General features: G+C 35.2%; 1 protein-coding gene across 2 annotated transcripts in view; it reads left to right on the forward strand.

The window, feature by feature from the left end:
* Positions 1-14,236, forward strand: part of FSTL5 (follistatin like 5) — a 268,652-nt gene extending 254,416 nt beyond the window's left edge. For both annotated transcript variants that reach the window (XM_030947751.1, XM_030947752.1), the window contains one exon: positions 11,808-14,236. In XM_030947751.1, coding sequence (XP_030803611.1) covers positions 11,808-12,510 — 703 coding nt within the window. In that variant the 3' untranslated portion in view covers positions 12,511-14,236. The remainder of the gene's footprint in view (positions 1-11,807) is intronic.
* The last annotated feature ends 13,644 nt before the right edge of the window (positions 14,237-27,880 follow it).

The following is a 27,880-nucleotide window of genomic DNA, read 5'->3' on the forward strand; positions in this document are numbered from 1 at the left end:
CACACAGTATATAAACAGTATTTCTCACTCCCCTACAGGCCTCTAGTACTGGTTATTTTAAAAAATTCTTTGGACTTTGTTGACTGTGTGGTTTAGATTTCCGCTGGCAAAAAATAGCAGCTTAGATTTTCAGCTCATATTTAGACACGCATAGTTGTGCATAGAAAGGTAGGTGTCCTCAGAAGAGGAATGCTACCTGTGGATAATTATTTTTGCACTAAGGAGTTGTGGTGATGCTGTACATTTTTAATGGCAATTCTTGATCATCCTTATTGATGATTGATATGATTGAAGAGGAGGGAAGCAGCTGTGCTTGATTAGAACTGAAGAAATTGGTTTTTTCTTGTTTATTTCAAAGCAATAAGGGTATAAATATAAACAAATTGATATGTTTATGTACTCTGGAAGAGATACAGTTAAGACATATCATTTTTGGGTTTTTTATTATTTTCTGGTTCATATATCAATTTTTAATAAACTGATGAAAAGAACAGATTATAAAAAATACAGTACTTAAAAATAAACTGGTCATTGTGGCAGAGCACTCATTTTGCACATGTGCTTAATCTAAACAGCACTTTCTTTTTAAATTTCCAAGTGTATTACTTGAAATCCTTATCAGAACCACCCAGAACTCAACTCTGTGTGGCTTGAGATCTAGCACTGCTGTCCTAAATGATATATGATACTGATATGTACACATTCAACTCTCCAGTTCATCAGCTGAAAATGAAAGCATTTATGTTTAATCCTACGAAGAGAGAGAGTATTCTTATCCCTTAAGAGGAAAAGTCATCGCTTTCAAGGATACTGCCACTTGATGTCAATCAGCATCAGTAGGGTCTTTATAGGAAAAATTGGAAGATACATGATTGTGCAGAGAGTAGCAGTGAAAGTGCTTCAACCTTAGGACAGAGGCCCAGAATATGTGAGGCAAAAATTATTTTTACTTTTCCACTTCTTATCTTAGAAGAAAAAACATTGGAAGAAGGGATGCCCTAGTATGTGGTTTTCTTCCTATACTTCAACTGCAAGCTGATATTATACCTGTATATATATATTAATATATATATATACATATACATACAGTCATATGCACATATGCATGTTTATGTTTTGTAACATGCTCTTTTTATATCAAATAATACATACCTCCATTAAAACTCTGCAGTAAGTAAACCACAGGTATGTGAGAGTGATATTTCATGCAATTTCAGCACTGGTGTGGAGGTTTTCTCCTGTTATCCTTCCCTTTGTCCCATAGGATTTGGGTGACAGAAGAAGGGTCCAAAGAGGAATTCACAGATGCTTAAGGATGCTTTTGCTACACACCTATTAACAGTCAAAACAAAGTGGTAGCAGAATCCTTGACAGTGTGAAATACACCAACTCACAGGATGAGTGTTTGCCCTGTGACTGTATCAAATGAATTCAGAAAAGGCTTGACAGTAAACAACCTCCTTGTGCAATGGCTATGTATTTTGGTTTATAAACAAAGTCAACTCTTCTCAGATATGCAGAGAGATATTAAAATGTGGTGGTGCTGAAGTTCAGGCAACAAGTAGTGATCTTGTGGAATAAGTTTCTTGTTAAGCCTTTTCTCAGTAATAGAAAATAGGAAAAAAAACCTAGGTACTACAGTGATGAAGATGGAGAGTTATGCACATAAATGTGACATTCTGTAACCAGGAAACCTCCCACAGAACTGGGTGAGTCACTAAAGACTTCAGCCAGATTTCTCTTTTGCAGGTTTGTTTACCACTACCAAGACATAGCACATTCTACCAATGACACTTCTACAATACGTTTTCTAATTCGTTTATTGAAATCTGCTTTCTTGTTATGGAACAAACCCACAAAATCCAGAGCAGGAAGCTGCACACATTTTAAATTGTTTAATGCCATTCAAAGCATTTTTGGTATAACTATAAGGAACATTGACATAACAGATATATAAGAACAGTGAGATATTTGAGAGGAAAAAGATGTTTTGTTCATTCCTGAAAAGCAAAATACTCTTCTTGAGCTTTGCCAGAGTCAATGCTAGTTAGATTGATTAGACTTGATGAAGAAGTTGAGAGAAATTTTATGTAAAACCATCATTACTTGTTCTAAACCATAATAAACCATTTTTCTACATTAACAAAGGTTTGTTTTTCTAGTTTGAAAACCCCACACCTTAAAGGATAGTGATAGAATAATTTATTTTGAGCAGTGAAAGGGAGCCAGCTATATAAATCCTGTGAAATGATAATCTGCACTTTCACATTTTCTCATAAGTGAAAGCTGCATGGCATGTAAGGAAAATCTGTTTTTTTACCTTTTATACCTGTTACAAACAATGCAACTTAAGGTGATGGGAATTTTGCAGATAAAAACCTGAAAATTAGGTATGAAAAGAGAAAGGATGTGAAAATACTTGTAAAAAACTGGCAATATTTATGTGTCATAATAATACCTAGTAAGGTTTCTAAAATTGATACCTTTTAATAGATGAATTTTTGTTGGTGCCTCATGTAATAAGTTACTTCTCAGTGATGAGCAAGTTCTTGTGAGCACGTTATTCTAAAGAAAGATTTGATAAAAGATTTCCCTCACTCTGAGACATTTGATAATCTGATGAGAGCAAGAGAGAGGACTAATTTTGGTAGAGCAATAATCTGATTTGCTATAGGGATATTTTGGCAGCTTGGCAATGAGAGTCTTCAGGTTGTTTTTCAGGAAATATAAGATAGTGGCAATTATGATAATTACTTTGGGAAAAGAATGGTGGAGTTCCTGGGTTTACTGTTCTCTTTTTTCTGTGTGTGTTACAAACAGGCTTATAGGTTCATAAAACGTGGAGCAAAATCCCATGTTCAAAATACCTTTTAAATGCTTTAAAAATACTTTAAAAATATGGTCTTGAATTTATTTTGTGAGATGAAAGCAGAACTGATAATCTATAGTGTTATTAACTTTGTCACTGTAATTATGTAGCGCTAAATGTGTGAGCATGGTTTTTCATTTTTTAAAAATCATCCATATGATCTGCTTTTTTTTTTTTTAATTGCATTTTGACATTACCACGTTTTAGGATACTCTTCCCAGCTCTTTGAAGTTGACTTGGACAAGTAAATTTGAGTTACCTCAGTTTCCTTTTGTCTGGGTTCTGTAAAACTCATTATGGAAAACTAATGACTCCCTGTGGAGAGCTGTCGCCAGCCTGCAGCTGAGCTCCCACTTAGCCGGAGCAGCAGCTGCTTTGGGAGAAGTTTAATTGTTGGACACAATGTTACATGTTATGGAATATCCCTGGGGTAGCCTGCTGGGTCACCTCCCAACCTTATCCAAACCTGCAGACTACCCATGGGAAAGGCAGAGTAAGAAACAGAGAAGGCCGTGGTGCTGTGCCAGCAGTGCTGAGCAATAACTAAAATATTGGTGAGTTGTCAACACTTTTGTTCATAAATTTAAAACACAGCACCATGCAGGTTGGTATAATAAAAATTAACTCCATCTCAGCCAAATCCAGTATACTACTCTTACAAGAACCTGCTATAGAATTGCTAAATATAATTAGCCCTAATTCATTTAAACTTTTGTCACAACATATGGTCAAAAATCTTGAAACTCTGGGATTAAAATCATTGTTGTTTATTCATATGGAGTAAGGGAAGAAAGAAACAGTCACAGATTTCACAGTTCTAGCCTTTACTCCAATTGGAGTGATATGTCCACAGGCTGCAGTTCCCACTTGTATTAACTGTACAATAAATTATTAGAAATCTAAAGATTTGCTCTCATACCTGGCAGGTTTAAGTTACACATGATTTCAGTATGCACTGTGAGAAACACCTTTATGTGGTGATATATTGCATTATTTCACTGGCTAGAAGAGACATAAGGGTTGAAATTGTCATAAATACATTTTCTTACCCTGTTTTATTACATACAGCTTTTTTGCATCTCCCAATCTATTTACTTGTGCAATCCAAAACTATCATCTTATTGACTTGCAATACTTTTTTCTTACAAATTTGGTAAGTACTATTTTTTTTTAAATAGTTGTTCTTGTCTCCTTCATGAGAAAGATGAGATCCAATCTGGCAATGGAAGCAGAGTTAATAATCTGACACTGGTATGCTGAGATAGTTCATAATGCTGTAGAGAAGGGAAGACAGATTCATCTGTTTCTTAGAAGGCAGCAATTAGGTTATGGAGAGTTGACAGAAATTTGTTTGCAACTGATCATTGCTGTGTGTAAACAGGTAACTGTTTACACACAGCGCGTCTCCATGGTCTAACACCATTTCCCCAGCCTATTCACCATGATCTTGTACAGTTAGATCAATAAACCTCAAAAGAATGACCATTCAGCCTTAGAACATCTTTCACCCCATTATATAGCTTTTATAGTTGTAATATTACAAGCAATTCATAAACCTTCTGAATTTGGAGATCAATGTGTTGTCAAGGACGATGCTCATTTTGAAAATATATGTGTGTATTAAAGATCAGTAATTGTAATATTATTACTAACTCATGTGAATTTCACAATTAAGATCAGAAACAGTGAAAGACAAGTTTTAAAAAACAGCTGTTTTCTGTACAGTGGATGGAAAAGTGGCATCACAATCTTAAGTCTGCAGAAAGGCAGATTCCTCTGCATTCTACTAGTGTGTGTGTGTCTGTGAACTAAGGGATTGTGTCCAATCACAGTCATTTAATGAGATTTGAAGCACTTGGTTGCTTCTTTTCAGGCATTGGAATAGGCTGCCCTAAGAGGTGGTGGAACCACCACCCCTGGAGGTATTCAAGATGTGTATGGGTGATATGGTGATGTGGTTTAGGGGTTACAGTGGTAGTGCTGGGGGATTGGTTGGATTCTGTGATCTTAAAGGTCTTTCCCAACCTTGATGATTTTATGATTTTTACGATGGTTAATATCTCACCATCAAATGAATGAATAGTACAAGATTAAAATCTACTCTACCTATGCAATTTTGATTATATGAACAAAGCCAAAAAAAAATGGTGTTTCATATATTCATCAGCTAGAAGAAGCCATGAGAACATTTTTTCTGACTTCTGCATGTACTTTAGGTTTTAAAACATTTCAAATAGTCATTCAGTGATTCAGATGATGAATTTGATCTTTTTGAGGCTACATCTACTTATCCAAGTAGATAGTAGTATAATCTTTACCTAGAGAGTCCCACCACAGAAAAATCATCATGTCTATTGTAGTTAGTTGCAATGGTATGTTGCCCCCATTGTTAAGCAAAATTACCTATTCCTAATTTAAAGTTGACTGGTTTCAGGATGCAACCATTTTTGTATTGGACTCCGACTCTTGCATAAAACCATTGTCCCCATTCCTCAAATAATTTTCAGGTTTTTCCTTGCCTTTAATTTTTTTAATATTCCTTTTTAGAAGGGCAGAAATGAGGGAAAAAACCATAAAGCATTCTTAGTTTAGTCTCCCCAGTGTAGAATACAGCTGTGTTGAAGTGAGTATGTTGTATTATTCTTACTCACCTCTTTTTTGGTATACCCTTAAGGACATTACAGAGGTTTATGGGCCTTGGTTTTATTTTTGACTCATTAGACTCAGATTTTATATTGACCTGCATGTCTATTATGATGATTAAATCCTTTTATAGCTGCTACTTTTTACAATAGTGTTCTGTGTTCATGTCATGCATTCCTCATTCACACATGAAGCTGCTCAACTTTACACTTGGCCACCTTTGAACACATTTTGCTTGAATGAGCAACTGACTATAATGATTTTGCTGTCATTATCTACAACCTTAGTGTCATGGACATTCATAGACATTTACACCCAAATATATCTGTGAAAATTTTATGAAGTATCAGCTTTTGTACCAAGAAGTTTCCTGTAAAATGATGATTCTGCGTTGACAACTACATTTTATTACAGATAAATTCTTTTTCTCTCAGGTAGGAGTTTTTATTCCAAGAAAGCTATGCCCTCCTGATATTCGGTTACCTTCAGAAAGTTTTCTAATAAAAAAATTAAATTAGGTTTGTCTGACAAAGTTAATTTTTTCATGTACCATGTTGACTCTGTTATATTCATGATTTTATGTAACTCATTCTCATATCATCTATTTTATTATTTCCCTTGGATATGCATCAAGCTGTTCAGTCTAGCTGGGATACCTGACTTCATCTTATGAATATTTCAACAATCTTTTTTTTTCAGACTTTCCAAATTTTCCTGTTATTCTGAGATTTATTAAAATGCTAAGAGCTAGTCAACTCTTTCAAAATTATTAGGAACAAATTATCTAACCTGACAGATATATGTCCCTATAAAAAAACCTGTTTATCACCTTCCTCAGTTACCAGTGGCTTTGGAAGTACTTTCTCATCTTAGGTAACAAAGGTATATTTTTTATCCTTCTTTGTTTCTTTCTGATGTGTTTGTATTTTTTAAAACTATATGAGACATGAAATTCTTAGCTTTTCATATCAGTTTTCTTCACTCCCCTTTTCCCTTCTGTACCTTCCCTCCAGAACTTCATTACTTTTTCCATCCTTATGTCTCTGCCTAGTAGTTCTCAACAACTGAGAATCAGCCTCACAAACCTCACAGGCACAGGAACAGACCTCTCTCAATTTGTTCAGCTTCTCAAAACTCCAGCCACACAGCTCTCACTGAGACAGGCAGACAAAAATATGAAACACACAGCTTGCAAAATCCTTTTACACCCAAGAAGACTAGCAGCTTTAAATTATTCCCCCCCCCCCTTCTTTTTATTTGTATTGTTGGTCTGTTAGGGTATTTGCATCCCTGACCAACTTTACTGAATTTTAATTGGAGCAATGAAATGTTGCAGGCAGTATGACAGCCAAGAAAGAATTGTTTAAACAGTAGTATTGATAAAATCCTGTTAGTTGTAATAAATTGCTTTTGGCAGCTATACTCCCGGTTTTGGGAAGGGTAGATCTTTCATGAAATTTTACCAACTTCTCTCCCAGCCAGGTCCGAAGTTCTGTCTATTTTTAGTAATCAAAAACATTATTTTGATGGAGTGATTTTATATACTCTTATTCAAAATTATGTGGTTTTATATGTTTTCTTCTCATATCTGTCTCTTTACTACCTCTGTTGCAATGACAATCTGTAGCATGATAGGTTAGAAACCATGCTGGGCCTTAGATAACCTGTATTTCACCTGGACTATGCCAATGGATTATTATATAGCCTTGGGCCAGTCATTCAGCTTTCTTTACCCTCTGTATTATCTGTACAGTGCTTTGAAATCAGTAACTATACACTGCTATGTATGTTCTATACATTATTCTGCTCACATAACTGATCTCTCAGTGTATGCAGCTCCGGAAACATTACACTGTGGGCTAATTTTACATCTGTGTCCAAAGCAGTGACTTTTTAAAGTCGGAACTAGAAAACATTATAAAGCAAAAAGTCTTTTGCATGTTAATGTTACAAGAAAATGGAGTTATATTTTATCAGCGCTAGACAAGACAGTTCTCTAAGGAAGGAAAGAGAGCCTATCTCCCAAACCTTTGTTTCCAATTCAGAAGTAAATAGAATGCAATGAATAGCATGGATAGCTGTAAATAATTGTGAGTTGAAAATAAATAATCACTGAAAAAATGCATTAAACTGCTCTTTGCACACTTTATAAGTAAGATACATTGTAAACAGGCATTCAGGTATAACTGATTATCAGAATACATATGGTTAGCTGCTGTAGCATATGAAATCAAGTTCCTTAATAGCTCCAAAGCAAGGGACAATAAATTTCTCAAGTGCAATAAAAATACAACATCAGATAAAGTGGGTAAAATGTTGAAGCCAGTTTCTATAGTTTTCAGTTAAACTCAATTACTAAAGCTGAAGCCACTATATACATCCCAGAAACAGTCTGTCCACAATACTGTAAACATTTTACTTGTGGCTTTTTGAACTGTGAACTAAATATTAAGAAGAGATAGATAAACCTATAAAAGAAACTAGTACCCTTATGTTATCAGCTGGTTTGTTTTAAAATGTTTTGCTGACTGGAGATCTGGAGACCCTTGCTGTGGACAAGTATAATTTTTATTAAATCTGTCTGTGCTAGTGGGAAGGTTTACATCAACGTTCTTCTGTGGCTCCTAGGATATTTCATTCACACTAACCAGGTTAGTCAACATTTAAAAACATTTAAATGTTCTTTAAATGTTAAAAAACATTTAAAGGTTCTTAGTTATTCCACAGTAGCTAAATTTATCCTGATTACATGCTTTGGGTAATGCTTATGCAAACCTTTTGAGTTCAGGGGATTCGTGTGAGAGGAGGTACCACCTGGTAATGAGAAGCTGTAGAGTCACAGCCAATGGCAGCATCCTCTGTGGGCAAGGCTAGATGCCAAACGTGAGTCTTTCCACATGTGCAGTTGATGCTACCCCTAGGGAAGGTAGACAAGACCTTTTTTTCCTAAACCTTAGACAACACATTCACATTTGGTAATCAAACAGTTTATGTAACCTGTCGCTATAGGACACGAAACAAAACGACGCAGACACGCAGCTCGCTAAAGTAAAAAGAGGGAAGTTTAATTTCTGACTCTAACATTTACAGACTTCCAAAAGTGACAGTGGATTAGAGGATGACAGTACCACCCCTCCAATGACACTGGACAAACCAATAGTCTATCAAATTTCTCTTCCTTCATAAAAGAATGCAAAACAATAAGTTATTTACTTAAAGTGCTTGAGAAAGTTTGTTACAAGAACGTAAACATCAGAAGGCTTAGAAAAACTTAAAAAAACAGGGAGACATGTAACCAAAGTAAATATGGGTTAAGTGTACCTGTGGTTCAAAAACATACATTCTGGGAATAATATTTGAGAAACCAAGATTAGTAACTTATATATTCCTCTTGAAATCAATAACATTTGGATGCAAAAAAATATTGCATGAATTCATAATTAGCATTGCTTAATCAAATAATCATAAGCAAGGCAGATTTCTTTGAATCAAATTGATTTCAATACTTCATTTTAATCACAATTTAAATCAGCAAGTATGATTTGCTGATTTAGATAATTGATGATAATCTTGTTCTGCATTTGTATTTTACTTTAGAAGAAGGTAATTTTTATGACCTGGAATAATCTTTAGAAAAAAATGAATTTTCAAGCTGCACAAAAATTTCTTCTTCTTGCTTGATGTATGATAAATGAAAAAAAAATTTTTAGTTTTTGACCAATTTAAAATATATCTATTTAGATTTTTAAATTTGTTTTGTGGTGGAAAATGGTTAAGAATTCATTTGGGTTTTTAAAAAAGGATTACATTTTTTTAAAAAAAGATTACCTGTGTTTTCTCTCATGCAGGATAGAAACTAAAGTGCAACTTAAATCATACAGTCAAATTTTAAGTCTTTTTCCTGAATTAAATAAAGATGCCATGATATATGATGGACACATATATAGAATAAAATGTATCAAATATATTAAAATGTTGAATGACTGATTTTTTTTACAGAAGAGAATTTATTACTATTTTTAATACAGTTTCTGAAAACAACAGGCCAAATATTAAAAAGCATTTATAGATTTAATCATGTAGATGATGACTGCTGTATTTTCAAAATCACAGTATGGATTTGGTGTATGTTCATGTATATTGGAAAATTTCACTTGGATATATGTCTGTGGCTTAGTACCTATGTAAGCTAAAAACAACTCATTGAGAGCTTTTTCTTTCACTTTTAAAAAAGATTTCCTGATTTTTCCCATGACTATATATTGGTATGCTGAAAGAGAAAAATAATGTTTTCAAACCCAAGGTCAGCTTGCCAGTCTCAAAAAAAATGTACTCTGTGTTTGCAACTGAAATTGAGATCAAAAGTAGTTAAAGCAAAAACTCTCTGCACTGTGTTCTCTTATTACAATAGATTAAATAATATTATAATAGCTTAAAAATAAGTTATTCAGTCATAATGTCATCACATTGACCTTAAAATTAGGTATTTTCCCTTTATCTTCTGGTGAATATTGAAGTTCCTGGATAGTTCACTGATTGTTCCTTTACATTGTTATGTAAAAACACAATCAATAAGCCAATTCTATTGTCCTTTTGTAAGCACTGCTCATGTGTCTAACACTGGTTATTAAACTTGGAGATGTGAAATGTCAGTGTTGTTTAATCTTTTCTATTACAGGATAATTTTGTACATAATACAGCATAGGTCTGTTTCTTATAGCTGAAAAATACTTACTAATTAATAACGAAACCAGGAGTCAATGAGTTAAGGGCCACCCAAAAAGATTAAGAAACAGATATTATGTGGCCAAAAAATCTAAAAATCAAATTCTGCCTGATGATCCTAATCTTTTTCTATGACAAAACAGCAGACATCATGACTAGAAAAATAACATTATCTTAAGTAAATTATCTGGACATAACTTCCAAAAAAGCTCACTCACACTTTCCTAACCAAGATGATTGAATTCATGTATTTATAAGTGGCTGAATAATTAAAGACAAAATTGATCTTATAATCAGATCAAATTGTAATTGCGGACAGTGTGATTCACACTGAGCCTTTTGGGCAGGATTTGTACTACATGAAATCCTAAGGTCCCTAGCAATTGAAATAGTTCTTTAGTTCTGTGCTTTTATGATACTGAAGCAGTATGCAAGGATTTTGGAAGGTGGAGCTAAAATTAAAAGTGTTCTTACATCAGTTCAGTAGAAAGTGCAAATGTAATTCACCCTACCTTATGCTGAGGAACTGCCTGAACAATGTCCTGAAACATTTTTTGCCTGTTTCTTTGGCAGTTCACTGATTAGTAAGTACGCTGGGATTACAAGTATAGTGTGAAATTTTTGTGTTATTGTCAGCTCAATTGTTGGAACATTCTGGCTGTCATATGGCTTTATATCAAAAGGATGTGAAAGGTATTTTTAGATTAGATTTATCATCATGCAGCCTCATATTTAGGATCAAAGATTCAGAGGAAAGTGCCAAGAAATGTGCCAAAAGAAAACAGCTGTTTGGGGAAAGTGCTGTGTAAGCTACTTAGATAAGTAAAGCTAATATACTTTCAGATGACTCCATAATATTTAGAAGTATCTTTTTTGCATATATATCTAGACAATTGATTGTGCAGTCAGAACATATATGTTACCATTAAAGAATAGCGATATAGTTTATATTAAAAGGTTACAATCAATCAGCTCTAGGATTTTAAAATGTAACCATATTATTCATGTTCAGTGAAAGTTTCTTGATGTATGGAAGAGCATAAAGGATCATTGAAATTGTAAGAAATATGGTGTTTGGGTAATTAGGAGGCATAAACCTAAACCCTTTTATGATATTCATTTCTATTGAATTAAAATAAGGAAGATTCAGATAATGATCTGAATAACAATGAGCGCTGGGTTAAGCTGGTGTTCCCAAGTAAGTCGAAGAGCTCTATGAACTGAATTCAAATATGTGGGATGTGGTATCTATTGATATTTAATCTTTTTCTTCTTCCTGGCTTTTGTAAAAGTTAGACATGAATAGATATAGAAAGTAATGGTTTGCTTTTTCCCTTGTGTCAGTAGGAAAAAAGAACTTTCCCATTTATCAAATAAATGTGTTTTAGGCCTTCTTTTTTATACATTCTAAATTACAACACTAAAAATAAAGTATTATAAACTGCTTAATATCTGAAACATCTGAAGCTGAGATGTATAGCAATACGCTGCTGCACATATTATCTCCTTTTCTCATGGTATCTTTCCCCACTCAGTAGCTCTGACTTTGGTTTTGTGCTTTTCCTTTCAGGTTTGGATATATTCTTCATAAGGACGAGCCCATGCTCCAGAAAATTGATCTAGAAACAATGTCGTACGTCAAGACAGTTAGTTTAAAGGATTATAATTGCATCCCTGAGTCACTGGCTTATACACATCTTGGAGGATATCTTTTTATCTGCTGCAAGCCTGACACCACTGGGGCTGTCCTGCCGCAGCTCATCGTGGACAGCGTTACCGATTCTGTGATTGGATATAACGGCGATGTGACGGGCACGCCGCACGTCTCTCCAGATGGACACTACCTTCTCAGCATTGATGATGCTAAAGGCCTCCTGAGGATGCAGTCCATAACAGTGAGAGGAGAAATACAGGATGCATTTGACATTCACACCAATTTGCACATATCTGATGTAGCTTTTCAGCCATCCTTCACTGAAGCTCATCAATACAATGTCTACTGCAGCTCCAGCACACAAACTGATGTTCTCTTCATGGAGCTCTCTTCTGGCAAGGTGAAGATGGTGAAGAGTCTGAAGGAACCCATGAAGGCAGGCGAATGGCCTTGGAACAGTAAGAACCGTCTCATAAAAGACAGTGGCCTTTTTGGTCAGTATCTCATGACCCCTTCCAAGGAATCTCTGTTTATCCTGGATGGACGGCTCAATAAGTTAAATTGTGAAATCACCGAAGTTGAGAGAGGCAACACAGTAGTTTGGGTTGGAGAAGCATAAGAATCTGTGTTAGATATTTACTGAGTTAATAGTTTTACAGTACATTGCACTTAAATTACACCATTCTTCAAATTTACACAATTTTAGTTTTAAATTGTTAGGCCCTTCTGTACCTGTTACTTCTTTGACATATACACAATTGAGTCAGCTTCCACATAAAGTGGCTAAAATGATGCCTATATGATAATGGTACTCCTTATTGATTATCAGCTGAGATTGTGTTTTTTGAAATAAGTGAATATTGAGATTGATGGTAAGTATAATAAATTAGTGTAAAAAAAGAAGAAAAAAAAACAACTAAAAATGCTTCAGGAAATTTAATATGATGCTTTGCATTTGTAAATGGAAGACTTAAATATTATTCAAATTGTGGGTTTTTTGGCTTCAGACACAAAACAAAAGCTGTTGTACAACAACCTTTGACTCCTTAAGCTGAAATGTTATGTCCTGTCCAGTCCACTCTTAAATCTTTTTGTGCCTTGAAGCGAAGGTCTCACAAGAAAGACAAACATAGAAATTATAACATTTATTTCCTGTGGCTACAGGATTGCTTGTCATTGGAAAGAAAGTTCTGCTATCAAATTCCAGGTGACAAGTTATGCAACATACATGGGCAGAAAAAAAAAAAAAGAAAAGAAAAATTGTATTTGCAGTGTTTTCTGATCACTGCATTTTGGAGTTTTATTTTATGGTGTCTTAGTTGAGAAAGCTGCTTGCAGAAGCTTTACCTTTTTTTAGAAGAAAAATAGATGCTAGATTTTTCAGCTATCACAGGGTGTCGTCAGCAAGGAGTTTCAAGCCTACTGAAGAGAAATATTGCGCATCCTTTCAGAATATACCACATTACTAAAACCTTCCATCACAAAGCTTCACTTATATCGTTGAGGAAACTGTTAATTAAACATAAAGAAAATGCATTTTAAGAAAATGAGAATTCAAAGAACTGAAGTCTACGACCAGTAGATAACATTTTTGCTTATTCATTGTACCATTGATTCCTATTTGTTAAACCATTTGGTTAGCTCAACAGATTTTCTAGTTCTTGCATCCAACTGGATTAGTGCAAAAAAAAGACAAAAATGAAAAACAAACAACAAAAACTTTGTATTTTTTATAGTTTGTTTACTTAGTATTCTAATATAACACTGGTTAAACATATAAATGGGAAAAATAAGATTCCCAGAAGTAGAATAAGAAGTCAATAGAAAGCCAGCAGTGAACATCTATCCAGACTCAGAGCAATGACTTAGAAGTTTGAGAGTATTTTTATTTTTATTATGTTTTTTGCTAAAGAATGCTTATAAGCTCTTAAAATGACCTCCATTTACTGAAGGCAATCAGAAAAAAATATCTTTTTTTAAACAAAGTTTTACTGCAATTTAGATTGTGTAAAAGTGCTTTGAAATCTGGACTTTTCTAGCATTGTAGTCTTGTGTGCATTGAGCATTCTGCCCTGTGTTGTACAGTAGATCTCTCTTTAGCTTGAGCAAACCTCCTGGTAAGTAGCTTTAACTGAGATAAAAATTTGCTTACATTTCTAGCTACTGAATCTATTTTCCTTTTTAAGAACTCCTCTCCATTGTGAACAAACAATAATCATGTAAACTGTTACTCAATTGCAGTAGTCTGTCTCATGCAGTTTTTGTTCTGTAATTTATACCACGTGAATGTTCTGTATGTAGAAAATGCTTGACAAAAGGAGAATAAATCCCATAAATTTTAAACAGTCCTGACTTTGGTGAATCATCCAATCAACCACTGAGCTGGCAAGTAAAACTAACTATTCAAAGGCACCTATTATTTTAAATAGATGTATGAAAATAGATGTATTTATATATATATGCAAAATATGTTGTGTGGAAAGAAAATTATTTAGAAAAGCTTAAGTAAATGGAGATGTTTCCTTTGGCTGCTACAAAGGAAAGCTCATCTTATACCACGATCTCATTATTAGCACATCTAAAGCACAAGTACAGGCTGAGTGGGTAATGGGTTGAGGCAAGACTTCAGGAGAAAGGCTTGGGAGTGTTTTTGGATGAAAAGCCCAATATGACTCAGCAGTGTGTGTTTGCAACCCAAAAATCCAACTCCATCCTGATCTGCATCAAGTGAGACATGACCAGCAGGTTGAGTGACATGATTATTATTATTATTATTTGCCTTCAATAATTCTACTTCTTCTTTGACAATATTGTCCAGACTGTGTGTGTAAACAATGGCCACAACTTCTCACCGTTCTTTTTCAGTGAAGTTAAACAAATATTGGATCACCATGGTTGCTTTCACAGCTCTTATAGTTGAAGTTGAGCTTTGTGAAATACAGGGGGCCTGACTGAAAGCTTTAATCTGAATGAGGGGAAGAGCTGGAACCTGTTTCCATTTTTCCTAGCAGCTCTGTGAGGAAAGCTGATGTAAGGAGGCTTTTTCAACCCAGAGAGGCAACATCTCCAGGGAGGCCTAACAGCAGCCTGCCAGTACCCGTGAGAGGTTATAAAAGAGACAGTGTTAGATTCTTCACAGCTGTGCAAGACAGCAGCATAAATTAAATCAGGAGTTTCAGGCTGGATATTAGGAAAAGCTGTGATGACACTCAAGCATGGGAGCAGGTTGCTTAAAGAGACTATGCAGTCTCCATCCTAGGAGGTTATTAGCACCTGTCTGGATTATGCCCGTCTGACCTTTAGTGAACTGGCTGTGACTAGCAGAGTTGGACTAGAGACCTGCCAAGCACCCTTCAAACCTCAGTTGTCCTGTGATTCTATCATTACAACTTGGGGATGGAGACTTCATTTGTTTTAGTTGTGTAAGTTTCTGATTGAGTTTAACATAAAACCTGCAAGTGTTATGGTTGGGCTAAAGCAAAACTCAAAAAACAGTATCTTTTGTCACTTGAAATCTTTAGCTCGGAACATCTCACTTTAAATCAAGAATATTCTCATTTAAAATCTGGAACATGCTTCTTGGATTCCAGGAAATCCTAAGCTGATTGTAGAACTTGCAAAGGATGAAATATGCAGAGGTAAGTGCTCCTTTTGATGTATCTGAAAAATAGCTATGGCAGAGGGAAGGAGGACTTGAGAAAACCATTGTAGATAAGATCTGAGTTTCCAAATGTAAACACAACCACTTAAGTGTATCCTTAGTCAAGATTTTCTAGTAAATCTTTTCTAGGGATTTATACTATGGTTCATTAGTGGAATAAAATTATCTGTTAAATTACTAATCAATCTGAGATAGGAGAGCTCATGTCATAACTGAGGTTGTGACATCAAAAGAATCACTATAACACAGGCAAAGTCCTGTTCACCTTTCATCAGTTTGTCCTTTGCATTTTGGTCTTCATCTTAAGCAGTTCCTAAAGAAACCTACTGAAAACTTTGTTTTGAGGTAGCAACTAAAATGTAGAACACGTAAGGATTTTTAAAAATGCATATTTAAGCATTATTTAGCTGTAATGACCCATAAGTATGAATTAATGTTTTTGTGAATATTGTTGTTAAATGAGAAAAAACATAGTACAACTTTGTGTCTAAAAATCCAAATTTCAGCCAAGTTCAGAAAGCGACAAGATAGAGCATATGAGGTGAGAGAGAGGAAAGTCATTCAGTACATACATACACTAATTAGAGAGATGTGAGATGGAGCCCAGCAGTTGAGAACCTTTGCACTTGCACCACACTGACACAGATTCACTGTGACCAATCTCCCCACAATGGAGGAAGGCTTGGAGGAGAAGGGCAAAAATAATGAGCACAGGGAAGAATGTCAAGAATGACCAATTATTGTAAAGAAAGATGCATTTTTTAGGAGGACTGAAAAGTAAACTTTGGCTTAGATACACAACTGTACCATGAGTCATCAGGTTGTATAAACAGCTTTTGCTGAGATAATTAGTGGGAGACTACTGTTCTGAGCTAGCCAGAGCAGCATGGGGGCAGAAAGTGTGTGTGTGGCTCAACCTAAGGTTGAGTTTGAAAACTGCCCAGCTACTAAAATGCACTTTGAAGAGAGTAATGGGCTTGACCTGGTTCATCCCTTGTACTCCTTTGTGGTGGCTTGACACACCCGGCACCACGGTGATGAGAATACAGGGACTGGTAATGGGAACCATGTTTGCATGGTGATGCAGTTGCCTATTGCAATAGCTACATTGTGCTTCTGGTGTGATTTCAGTGTGCTGCTGTAATACTCTAGGAAATCAAAATGTCATGAAACAACAATTTTATAAAGTAAATTTGGTATTAAACTTAAATCCTCCTAATGTGGAACCTCTTAAAGAACCTAGTCAGAGGGTGTCCAACTCCTACCTCCACATGCTATCAGTCCATTTTATGTAATACTGGAATTAAAAAAAAATAAAAATCAGCACTCTACAGTGCTTCGTGGTATCACAATAATTAAATTTGGAAGAAATGGGTGAAATCTTACTTATGCTGATGTTAGGAGCATTTCATTTTATAGTCAGTGAGTATGGCATTATGCAGGCCACAGTAATGGCAGCAAAAGCAGTGTGGTGAACTATTTCCTTGTTATATTAAGGAAGGAAGAGATTCTGACAGGTTTGTAACCTAAGAGTTAAGAGATCATCATTTAACATACCTTTAAATTCCTTAGCACAGGTAATTCAACTTCCAGATTGTTCAAGAGGTTTTATGTTGGGGTGTTTTTGTTTGGATTTGAAGGGTGTTGATGGTTTTTTTTGGGGGGGAGTGGGACAGAGGTGTTTTTTTTGTTTAAATAATAAGAAATTTTCAGAGAAAGTACTAACAAGACTATGTATCAAAAATCTATTCAAGCTACTGATAAAAATTCATACACAGGAGTTAAAAATACTATTTCACTTGAATCTATCCTGTCTCTCACCTCTTAATGGGTTAAATGCCCTGCTGGTGTGCCACTACTTTAAAAATTATTTAAAACTGTCTTCAGTGAGCTATCTTTCACAAAGTATGACAAATTCAGTTACTGATAAAAGACTGAAAGATACTGAAATTGCTTTTTTCTATTTAGAACTAATGCATGAAAGATTGCTTCTTCTAGCTTATGAATATTAAACTTGTTCTTATTTTAATCTAATAGATGAAAAAATAGTTTCCTGTTATTAGTCATGATGGCAATGTTCTAATTTTTAATCTTCTCAAGGTACGTGTCCTTTACACACAGATAGATAATACTTCTCTCATTTTGCAATGCTTCTTTTTATATTTTTTCTCTAGCAATGAAAACTTAGGTATATGCTTTCCTTTTAATTGTCATTAAAATTATGACCAAAAAAAATGTACTTGCCTGGTAATTTTTTTCAGTACAGCCCTTCTATAAGATTCAAGAAAAAAGCAAATCACAATTCACCATACCCCAGTAACTTCCTGGAATTTTCCACAAGAAGATTCCCTTCTCCCCTCTGACCCTCATCTCAGTAGACCTGTGCTAAATAATTGCTAATGCTGCAGCCAATACTGCAAAGAAGTAGAAGTAACAGCGTAAGGAAAAATTATTGCATAAATGAGAAGGGAAGAGGAGCTAAGTCTCCAAGTTATGGAAAATTAGTTTTTAAGTATTCTAATTAAAATTGTAAATAAATATCAATTTTCTCTATGTTGACTGTAAAGATTAAGTAAGGGGATACACTTGTAAAGTGTACTTGTATGCTGTTTCCAAGTAAACTTTCTCTCTATATTTTGAGAGCAAAATGACATAATTTAATGCTGTTCAGGCTGGACCTCCATATCCTCTCCTCCACCATTCAGTGGCTCCTGGGTCCTTTGAATTTCCAGTTAGATAGACATCTGGGATGGTATTTGTGTTAACTTAGAACTATAGAATCATAGAATCAGTAAGGTTGGAAAAGACCTTCAAGATCGAGTCCAGATTTTGATGAACATCACCTTGTCAACAAGACCATAGCGCTGAGTGCCACGTTCAGTTGTTCCTTGAACACTGCTCTCTTCCTTGAGCAGCCCATTCCAATGTTTAACTACTTTCAGTGAAGAAATCCTTCCGAATGTCCAACCTGAACACCCTGGTGCAGGTTGAGGCTGTTTCCTCTTGTCCTGTCACTGGTTGTCTGGGAAAAGAGGCTGACCCCCACCTGGCTACATCCTCCTTTCAGGCAGATGTAGAGTGTCATGAGGTTACCCCCGAGCCTCCTCTTTTTCCAGATTTAACAACCCCAGCTCCCTCAAGTGCTCCTTGTAGGACTTAGTCTCTAAGACCCTCCATTAGCTCCAGTGCTTGACATGTTCCAGCACATCAAAGTCTTCCTTGAAGTGATGGGCCAAGGACTGGAAGCAGTATTCAATGTGAGGCCTCACCAGTGCCAAATAGAGAAACAATCATTTTCCTGGTCCTGCTGGCATTGATCTGTTGTCCTCTTTTACCTTGTAAGCTTAAATGCAAGATTTAGCTGTGGGAGTGAGCCTCTTTCCCACAAGATCAGCATGACCTTTGGAGATGTATTTGATGCTCACATAAATTTTGGCTAAAATAATTAATCATTTTCATCTTAAAACATATTACATTTCCACAAAATATTTCTTTTACTTTACCTGTTTTGCTAAACTCTGTTTACCTTGGATGATCCCAGTCTTGTGATGAAGAGAGATTTTCCTCCTTCTGACTGTTTTTAAAAACCAAATAGAACACCTTTCATTTACTTCACTGAAGACAGCTGTTTGCCTAATTTTTCCAGGCAGGTGGAACATTATCTTCAGTTTAGTACAGGAATCTTCAGTGGTTTTGAGCTCAGAACGTGATGAATACAAGCCTTGGTTCCACATTTCAAACTAAACTTGGCACACAGCTCTTGGGGTCTAGAGGAATTCCAGTCAATGCCATGGCACTACTGTTTTGGGCTAAGGCCAGAGAAGTTAAAATATTTTATTTTTCATCATAATTTTTAATACTAATTTTGGAATACATAACCTGTTGTTCTGTAACAGAAATCTTGCTACTTGTGCCACCTTCCCTTGTGCTGATAGCAGAAATAATTGTGTGTTCCCATTTTTCGTGCTTGCCCTCATTTTGTTTACTTGTGTAAATAAGTGTGCATGAGACACAGTAAAGCTATGCTGTTCTAAAACTAGAGGCCTCCTAAGAGGGGACAAACTGCTAGTTAACTACTTGGCATAATGGAGAAAAAACCAGAAATATTTGTACATAAATGAAGCCTTCTTCAAGAAGACCTAAACATCTGATGAGCTTTATCTTAAAAAATGAAGGACTTGCTTGACCATCACACATACATGAGAATGTCCAACACACTACCTGGTGTTCCCCAGAGTATTCTTCTGGTTTTCTAAACATTTTAAATATGCCAAGGACTAAATATTCTGAGTTCAACAAACGTGATTTTTCTTTAAGGCTTTCATTAATGCTATTATACTGCTATTGCTTTTTATTATTATTTTTACTAGAAAACTTATTTTTAACATCTGCTAGATCTATTTTATTTAGAGATTCAATTACAGACTGTAATTCAATATAAAATGGACCTACTAGATCTATTTTATTTAGAGATTCAATTATAGACTGTAGATTTTTATTCATCGAGATTCATCATGATTTACACACCTTACAGAGACATGATAATTTAGTAATATAAAAATAATTAAATTTTTCATTGCTTCTCCAAATACACTTCCATTTGAATAACAAACTTTTGGGGAATCGAAGACATTGTATTCCCACTCTATTTTTTTCATATCAATATACTTCCAAATCATTCTTTTATTCTTCAAAAACCTTTTTGTCCCTGACGCATAGGCATATAATAGAAAGCAGGTAAATAGAAAACTCTTCTCCTGTTTTTATTCTAAGCTTCAGTAATTCTTAAGTATTTTTCTAAGTACTAGTTTATACAAGTGAACTACAGGTTGAAATTCAACAACTCTTCAGATAGTGTTGTATTGCCAACGTCTCCTCTTGTTGTTCAAGGCAATCTTTGTTTTAAATTGTGACCCTCACATTTGTATTTGAACCATTATATGAACCACTTAGCTTATAGAACGAGCATAATTTTGGAATATTCCTTTTCACACTGACCAGAAGTATGAAGTGTTTCTTTTAAATTAAAAAAAAATATTTTTTCGTCAGAGATTTTTTTAGTGTCTAAAGTCAGGATTTCACAGAGTCCAATTACACTTTACCTGTAACATGGCTTTCCCTTTCACTATCCATTGAGTAACAAACTACATTTACATTAAAATATTGTAGTACCAGACAGTGATTAGGGAGAATGATATTAATGATGTGATTAGTGATCACAAAAAATTCTTAACAAAGACTCTAAACTCAGAAAATAGTGAAATATTTTAGAATTTCAGCTACACTCAAGCCGTTGAATAAGAGTACCCATAGTATAGGAGGAAGCCAAAAGAAGAAAATATGCTTTTTTATCAACACTTTGCCTTCTAATTCAAAATGGTATCAGGTATTATTGATTTTAAATACTATAATTCTTCTGGCTTTTTCAAATACCCACAGTGTTAAAGATATCATAGATGACTAGAAAATTTCCATAAAGTGTTGTTAAGTAAGTGCATTTAATTTTCCTTTATAATTTTAAACTATATATTAAACTGCTTCTTAGAGGTTTCCCTTTTTAGTGTTACTTATCCCAGCATTTTACTTTGTGCATATAGTTTATTTTCTGTCTCCTCATAAACAGTGATTCCATCCAGAATATTTGTTTTAATCAGTTTTAAGGATCAAGTAGTACTTTTTGTCTGGGAAGAAATAATGCACTCTGCCTTGTTCCTGAAAGTTTAAAGTCATTTAGTTCAAAGTTCTATGAACTCCCTTTCTGTTTCTCATCTGAGTGAGATGTTGATAGTTTTCAGTTCAAGAAAGGTCATCCCTCTGTCAGGAAATTTTTGTCAGAAATTCTCAGAGGAATTGCTTTGGCATTGTATATCAAATCCTTAAAGCAAAGTATTTGATACACAAAATAGGATTTGTTTTCCTTCTGGACATTTGAAAGATATCATTATATAAGTAGATGCACAGAATCAGAATTTGGGAAGAGTGAAAACCTTAAAACACCTTTCTTTCCTTACTGGTGTTCATAAGGTCATGTTGACAGGAGAGTGGGGAAACAATTTACCTTTATTTAACCTGGTTTTCCAGTGCATATAAACCAAGATAGACTTGTCACGCCCTTCAGGTGTTTGGTAACTAGGACAGGAAAACACCCATGGCACACTCCACTGGCAAATTCAGATCCTGAACAGACCTGAGAAGAAAACACAAAACCACAGAAAAATACAAGAAAATCAAAATGTATTTTGTTATTACAATACTTAGTCTGCTTTAATAATCACAAATGAGGTGCAGGCTTTTGCTTATTACCAAATAATATACAGTAATCTGCTTGGATTTTATTTTAGTACATTGTGATTTAATTGATTTTAATGAAGTTGGTTTTGTCTTCCAGTAGACTCAGTTTCAACTTACTGTTTCTGAAAGTGCTGAATGTCCAAGATTTGTGGAGAATGAAGCAAGTCTGTTGTAATTTGAGAAGAGGGCCACCAAGCCACACACTACAGAGTCACTACAGACCAGAAATACAATGGTTTAATCCAAAGTACATACAACATGAGAATGTCTGGGTTTTCTCTAAATGAATTGAAACATTTAATTGTATGTCCTAGACTGCTGAAGGGTAAAATTTATCATCAGACTTGTCATCTTGGTGCTTATATGTGCTTAATATTGTTTGAGGATTTCTGTAAAGAAACAAAAATGATGGAAAACTGGACTGAAAGAGAATTTGGCCTGAACTTTGGAGCTGGGAGTGGCATTCACACACACACAGATGAAAGCCCTGGGTCTTCCAATGCAGCATGGGGACAGCTGATGTCTCAGGAGCAGACTTAATAGAACCCATTGAGATGAATGGGCTTGCTTGTTTTACTCATTCCAGTGTAAATAAATTAGGTGGCAATATCCAGGCTTTTATATTTATATTGAGTATTGCAGATGGATTTTTAATAATTTGATCAGATTAATTATTAATAATTTATTAATTTGATCAGAATTATATCAAGGACAGGGTAAAAGCACCCTAAAGGATTAGACTCTATTATTTGTCAGAAGAGCATACTCTCTGCTGGCATGGGTCTGAAATAAATCCTCAAATTGCTCAGCATTGTGGGAATATAGTCAGATCTTGATATGCCCCAGAAACAGACCCTTTGTCTTCTGGAAAGAATGTCAAGGAAGCTGACATGCACAGGAGAATTTAGAGGTCCAAGTGAAGGAGGCAGCTAAGCACAGCTTCTATGGATCTAAATTTTGTATTCAGACATTTTAATGTTTCATAGGTCTAAAACTTAATCAGGAACCCAATGGAATTCACAACATGTGAATGGAAGTTTTGTGACAAAAGGTAAGTGTATTAAGCATCATAATACCTTGTGCCTCAGCAACCCTATTACAAATTACTTTTTCAAATAAAATGTGGACAAATTCTAACCAGCACAGTCCACATGTTACTACTACTATAAGCATAAAATAAGCAAATATTTCCTTCTAAGACATTGGTTCTGTGCCTGATCTCAAGGCAGGTCAAGCAAAACCCTGACCAATTCTGATCCATGAGGTTTAAAACACTGAATGAAAAAGTACTGGGACAAACAAAGAAATACCAGGAAAGTAGTTCAGTTTGTTTTTCCCTTTTAAGCAGTATAAGTGACAACATGAAAAAAGCTGAGCAAGCTTTGTGCTATTGCACTGCAATAGCTGCCATTTGGTTTCCACACTTTTGCAGATTATAAGCAAATGCCAGAATTTCTAAGAATTGCTCCTCTGCTGCACAAAGTAACTATTGTGGCTTTTCTCTTAACTCTGGAAATGCATGCAAACAAGACCCTGCAAGCAGGAAATCATGGGACTTCTTCAGTTTGTTACATTAATACTGTCAGACTCTGGTTAAAAATTCAGTATGACTGGGACAAACAAACTTTAATCGGCTTACTGGGAAGCCTCAGTCACAATAGTGCCACTGTTCTCATTGTTAGCAGTCCTTTGTTTTAAAAAGTCTGAAAGGTTTTCTTTTTCTCCATAGTATACTCTCTTGCTAATACCTGAATTGGAGCAGTATGTGGCTGTGTGCCATATCTCATTTATATGCTGAGCATTGTGCAACATTCTGAGGCAAACACCTTTATCCTGGAACCCCACAAGTGCTCAGTGGGATCTGCTGGCTTACTCAGCACACAATGCCAAATTGTGTTTGTATTTGTCAGCAACTTTTGTCACAGACTCAGGCAAGATGTTGTCAGCAGGGTCTTTCCAGTTTCTCCTCTTTAGCGTTCCTTCTTAACATAGCTGAAAAAAACAGCAAGGGCAATTTTTTCTGGGAAGGAAAGATCTAGCAAACATTTAGACCTTCATTAGCCTGTTTACAGTTGGACTCAATTTTAAAAGTCTTTTCCAAACTAAGTGATTATTCCAGCAGTTTTGCACTTTTCCATATTGAAAGTAGAGATTAGAAATAAATTGAGATTTTGACATGACATTTCATTAATACCTTATCCAATGGCATTAGCATTTCATGTGTTGCTTGAAAATACCAAAAATTACTATATTCTAAGATGCCTTTTCTATAGCTCTCTCTTCACCATTGAATTGGGGCTAGGCTACATTCAACTAAGACTCCTTTCTGCCTTTCTAGTTTCATGCAAAGCCCTGAACCACTGCTATTGGGTTTCTAGGCACCACAGAAACTGTACACTGTCAAAATTCAACTGTTTCTCTTACTTCAGTCATTTCGCGGCCCATGGCTTTTCGTATAAACCTTTAATCAAGAGTTCTGCTGGATTCAGCTCTTCAGGGAAGATCTATGATTCAGCTTTTCAGGGAAGCTCTGCTTTCTTGACCCAGATCATGTTGTCATGAGTGAAATGTTGAAATCTCTTCATTTTTATCAAAGCTGAGTACCCTTGCAAAGAGCCAGAACTTGAACTTTTCATGATGGGGAAAGTCAAACTCAAATGCAGATTACCTGTTTCCACAGCTATGCTATATTTTAATTGGTGTTTCTAGGATTATGCTTTTAGACTTTACTAATATGCACTTTGTAAAAATGTTTGGGAGTTTTTAGGTCTTAAAGAATAAAATCTCATTTTTCTTCTGTGAGGTTTGATGAGGTAATTGGCAGCCAGGTCAGCAACAATGCAGTCAGTCTAAGTCTGGGTAGACTCTGTCTTAGTATCTTTGCTCTCTGGAGAGTTTTTCTGAAGGAACTGAATGGTGGTTTGACTTCTTTCCATCTTTACATTCTTGTGGCACTTTTTTGCGCTTTCAGATTTGTTAAACTTTGGTAACTGTCATTGCTGAAAGGAATTTCAATGAAATATATGCAAAGGGGATTTTCCTGTAACTGACATTTTACTTTTAACATTACTCTACAAACTTCACAACAGAGTTTGCTTGAATGACTGATTCCGGTACAATTGAAATTGTTTAAGAGCAGCAAGTTGTGTTTCTTTAAATAATGTTTTTCCCCTTCCTTTGTCCCGTCTTCAGCCATTCATTTTGCCTGGAATGTGTTAGAAAAGCATGCTGATGATAAAAAAGCATATTCTAAGAATAAGAATTCACAACAACATATCAAGGACAAGTTGAACAGAGCTCTGAGCAACCTGATCAAGTACAAATTGTCACAGGCCAAGGCAGGGGGGTTAGAACTAGATGATCTTTAAGGTCCCTTTCAACCTGAAAAGCATTCTAGGATAAGAAACATGTTGTTCTGTGTACTAAATGTTAGAATAATTCCTCTAGGTCTGTATGGAGAATTAAAACAATTTCTGCTTTCACTGTGTACTCACATACAACTCTGCCTGTGATCAGCCCATGATTTCCTAATACAATTTGCTTTTTCATTGGACATATCAAATGAAATGCATTCAACAATATCTGAGCTTCCAAATTCATGTGCAGTCTACATAGAAATTCCTGACTTATCAGGAAGTCCAGTCTTTGGGGGTCTTTTTTTTCTTTCTTTCTTTTTTGATTTTTTTTTCCCCAGACATGCATTACCTCATTTTAGCCGTCAACACAGTGGTAAGTTGTCACTTTTCAGGGCTCAGAAACATCCCTGGAGAAGCCGTTCCCACAGTGAGCAACACCGCCATCTAGTGTGACATCGACCCGTCCTTCCCTTCCCTTCCCTTCCTTCCCTTCTCCTCCTTCCTTTCCTTTTCTTCCCTTCCCTCTTTCTTCCCTTCCCTGCGCTTCCCTTTCCTTTTTTTTTCAGCACCGCAGGATGCATCCCTTGGGGCAGGATCTTGGATGTGACAATTTCCTCAACAAGCCCCACACCTAAGTTTCTTGTATAGAGATCCATATGATCTGAGAAAATTCTTCTCAGTACTTTTAAAGCACAGAAATTTGACATTCAACTCGTGGTAATTTTTAAATGTGTGAGCTTGTGTAGGCTTTTGTTTGGGTTTGTGGGGTTTTTTTGCCAATATTACATTTTTTCCCCACCTACAGAGTGCATTAATTGCCATAATACATTTTTTTACCTAACTTTCTGACCTAACAATTTTAATATCTTATTCATATCCCTCCAGTTTTTGCTGCATGCTTGGCCTTGTTCAATGATTTTCCTCTTTTCAGTCTGTAATGACTGAACAGTCAAATTCTGTCATTGCATAATCTATCAAAGTAATTTTCTCTTTCAGTGACTTTTACCTGACCATTATTGCTGTATTTTCCCAGTAAGATGGTAAATATGACCTTTTCCATGACTAGTAAAAGGCTACAGATTTTGTGTTGACCTGATTGTGCAGTTCTTGGGACTTGTCTGGACTTGCCCTAGCCTGAGCTACTTTTATCACCTTTTTATTCCTCTCTGTTGGTCTAATTCCTAGCTTTAGTTACCCCTGTGAATAGAGTTGACTGTAAAGGTCTGACAGACTAGGTTATTCACTCTCTGCCTAAAGACCAGTAGCCCCTTATGGCAAATAAAGTTGAGCGAGGCCAAGTTGCAGTCTTCAAACTTCAGTTGGGAATCAGTGGAAGAAGCAGACAGTGGTAAGAAAGCATGTAAAGATGGTCACAGCTGAATGCCAGCAGTGAGGCAGAAAGGATCCTGTACGCACACCTAAACGGAAACCCTGTTGGGAAAAAACTCAGGATGCTGATGGTCTGCCACCAGTTCCATGCTTGATGCAGATAATGAAAATTGACCCTGTGACACAACAGGTATGAACAGCAAACACAACACCAGAGAAAAAAGTAGTTGTTAGTTAAGTGTTGAATAAAAATCTTAGTGACATTAATTGTAAGGCTTTTCAGTATGAATTTGGACTATAACTTAATATTATTGTGGCAAGACCAATCAGTTGGTTCTATTATATGTAGACTGTTAGAATTATTATTAGATTAAAAATAAGTTCTAGGCTCTCTATGTACCTTTTTATGGGGTTTTTTTGGCCATAACAGTTCTTTGAGTATAACATATCCATAACAGGATATATTCTTTGAGTATAACATATCCATAACAGGATACGTTCTTTGAGTATAACATATCCATTATCAACTCTCCTTGGAACTAAAAAGATCAACTTCATCTTTCATCTAATTTATTTACATTTCATCCTTTCACCATTCCTGAAAACACAGTTAGTCTGCAAGACCTGTCTATAGCAACTTCCTCCTACTGAATAGTTAAAATTGATCATGTAGCACATCAATACTAAAGGAGAAAACACTGGAAGAACACTTTGGACTGTAAAGTGCTTTTTAGTTTTAGTTTCAGAAAGCCCTGGAATAAAATCTATGAGATCTGTAGTGCCAAATCTATCTTATTTGATCTAATTTCTCATAATAGCATAATTTGCATCTTCTATTAGTTAGAGACATAAGTGGCAGCACTAAGAATCAAGTGCTGAGCTACCTGAATATATCTTATATCTTCCCCAACTATACCATTTGGGTTTTTAAAGGACAGTTATGATGTTAAACAATCTTTTTAAAAAAAAATCATCCAAATATAATATTTATTATAAATTCTATAGATGTATACAAATGGTTTATTTTATTTTGTCTGCAGTTCTTTAGTTGTTCAAGCATTTTAAATATAATATAAAAAAAATAAAAAAAATAAAAAAAAATTTAAAATATAAAAAAAAAAAAAAGAAATTAAATATATTAATTAAAACAATATGTTAAAAAATGAAAGTCTATGCAGTTTTCATAAGGAAAAAATTAAGATAATAATTGTTTTCAAGAACAAAGAAAAGATTTCAGGTATGAAACATAGTTCTATCCCTTTGTCATACACAAGTCAAAAAGCCAGTAGCTTTGAGAATGTGTAGCTCTTGAGAATACTAAGACATTTTCTCAAAACTTTCTTAGTGTCTTA

This window comes from Camarhynchus parvulus, chromosome 4, assembly GCF_901933205.1.
Source record: "Camarhynchus parvulus chromosome 4, STF_HiC, whole genome shotgun sequence".
NCBI lineage: Eukaryota > Metazoa > Chordata > Aves > Passeriformes > Thraupidae > Camarhynchus > Camarhynchus parvulus.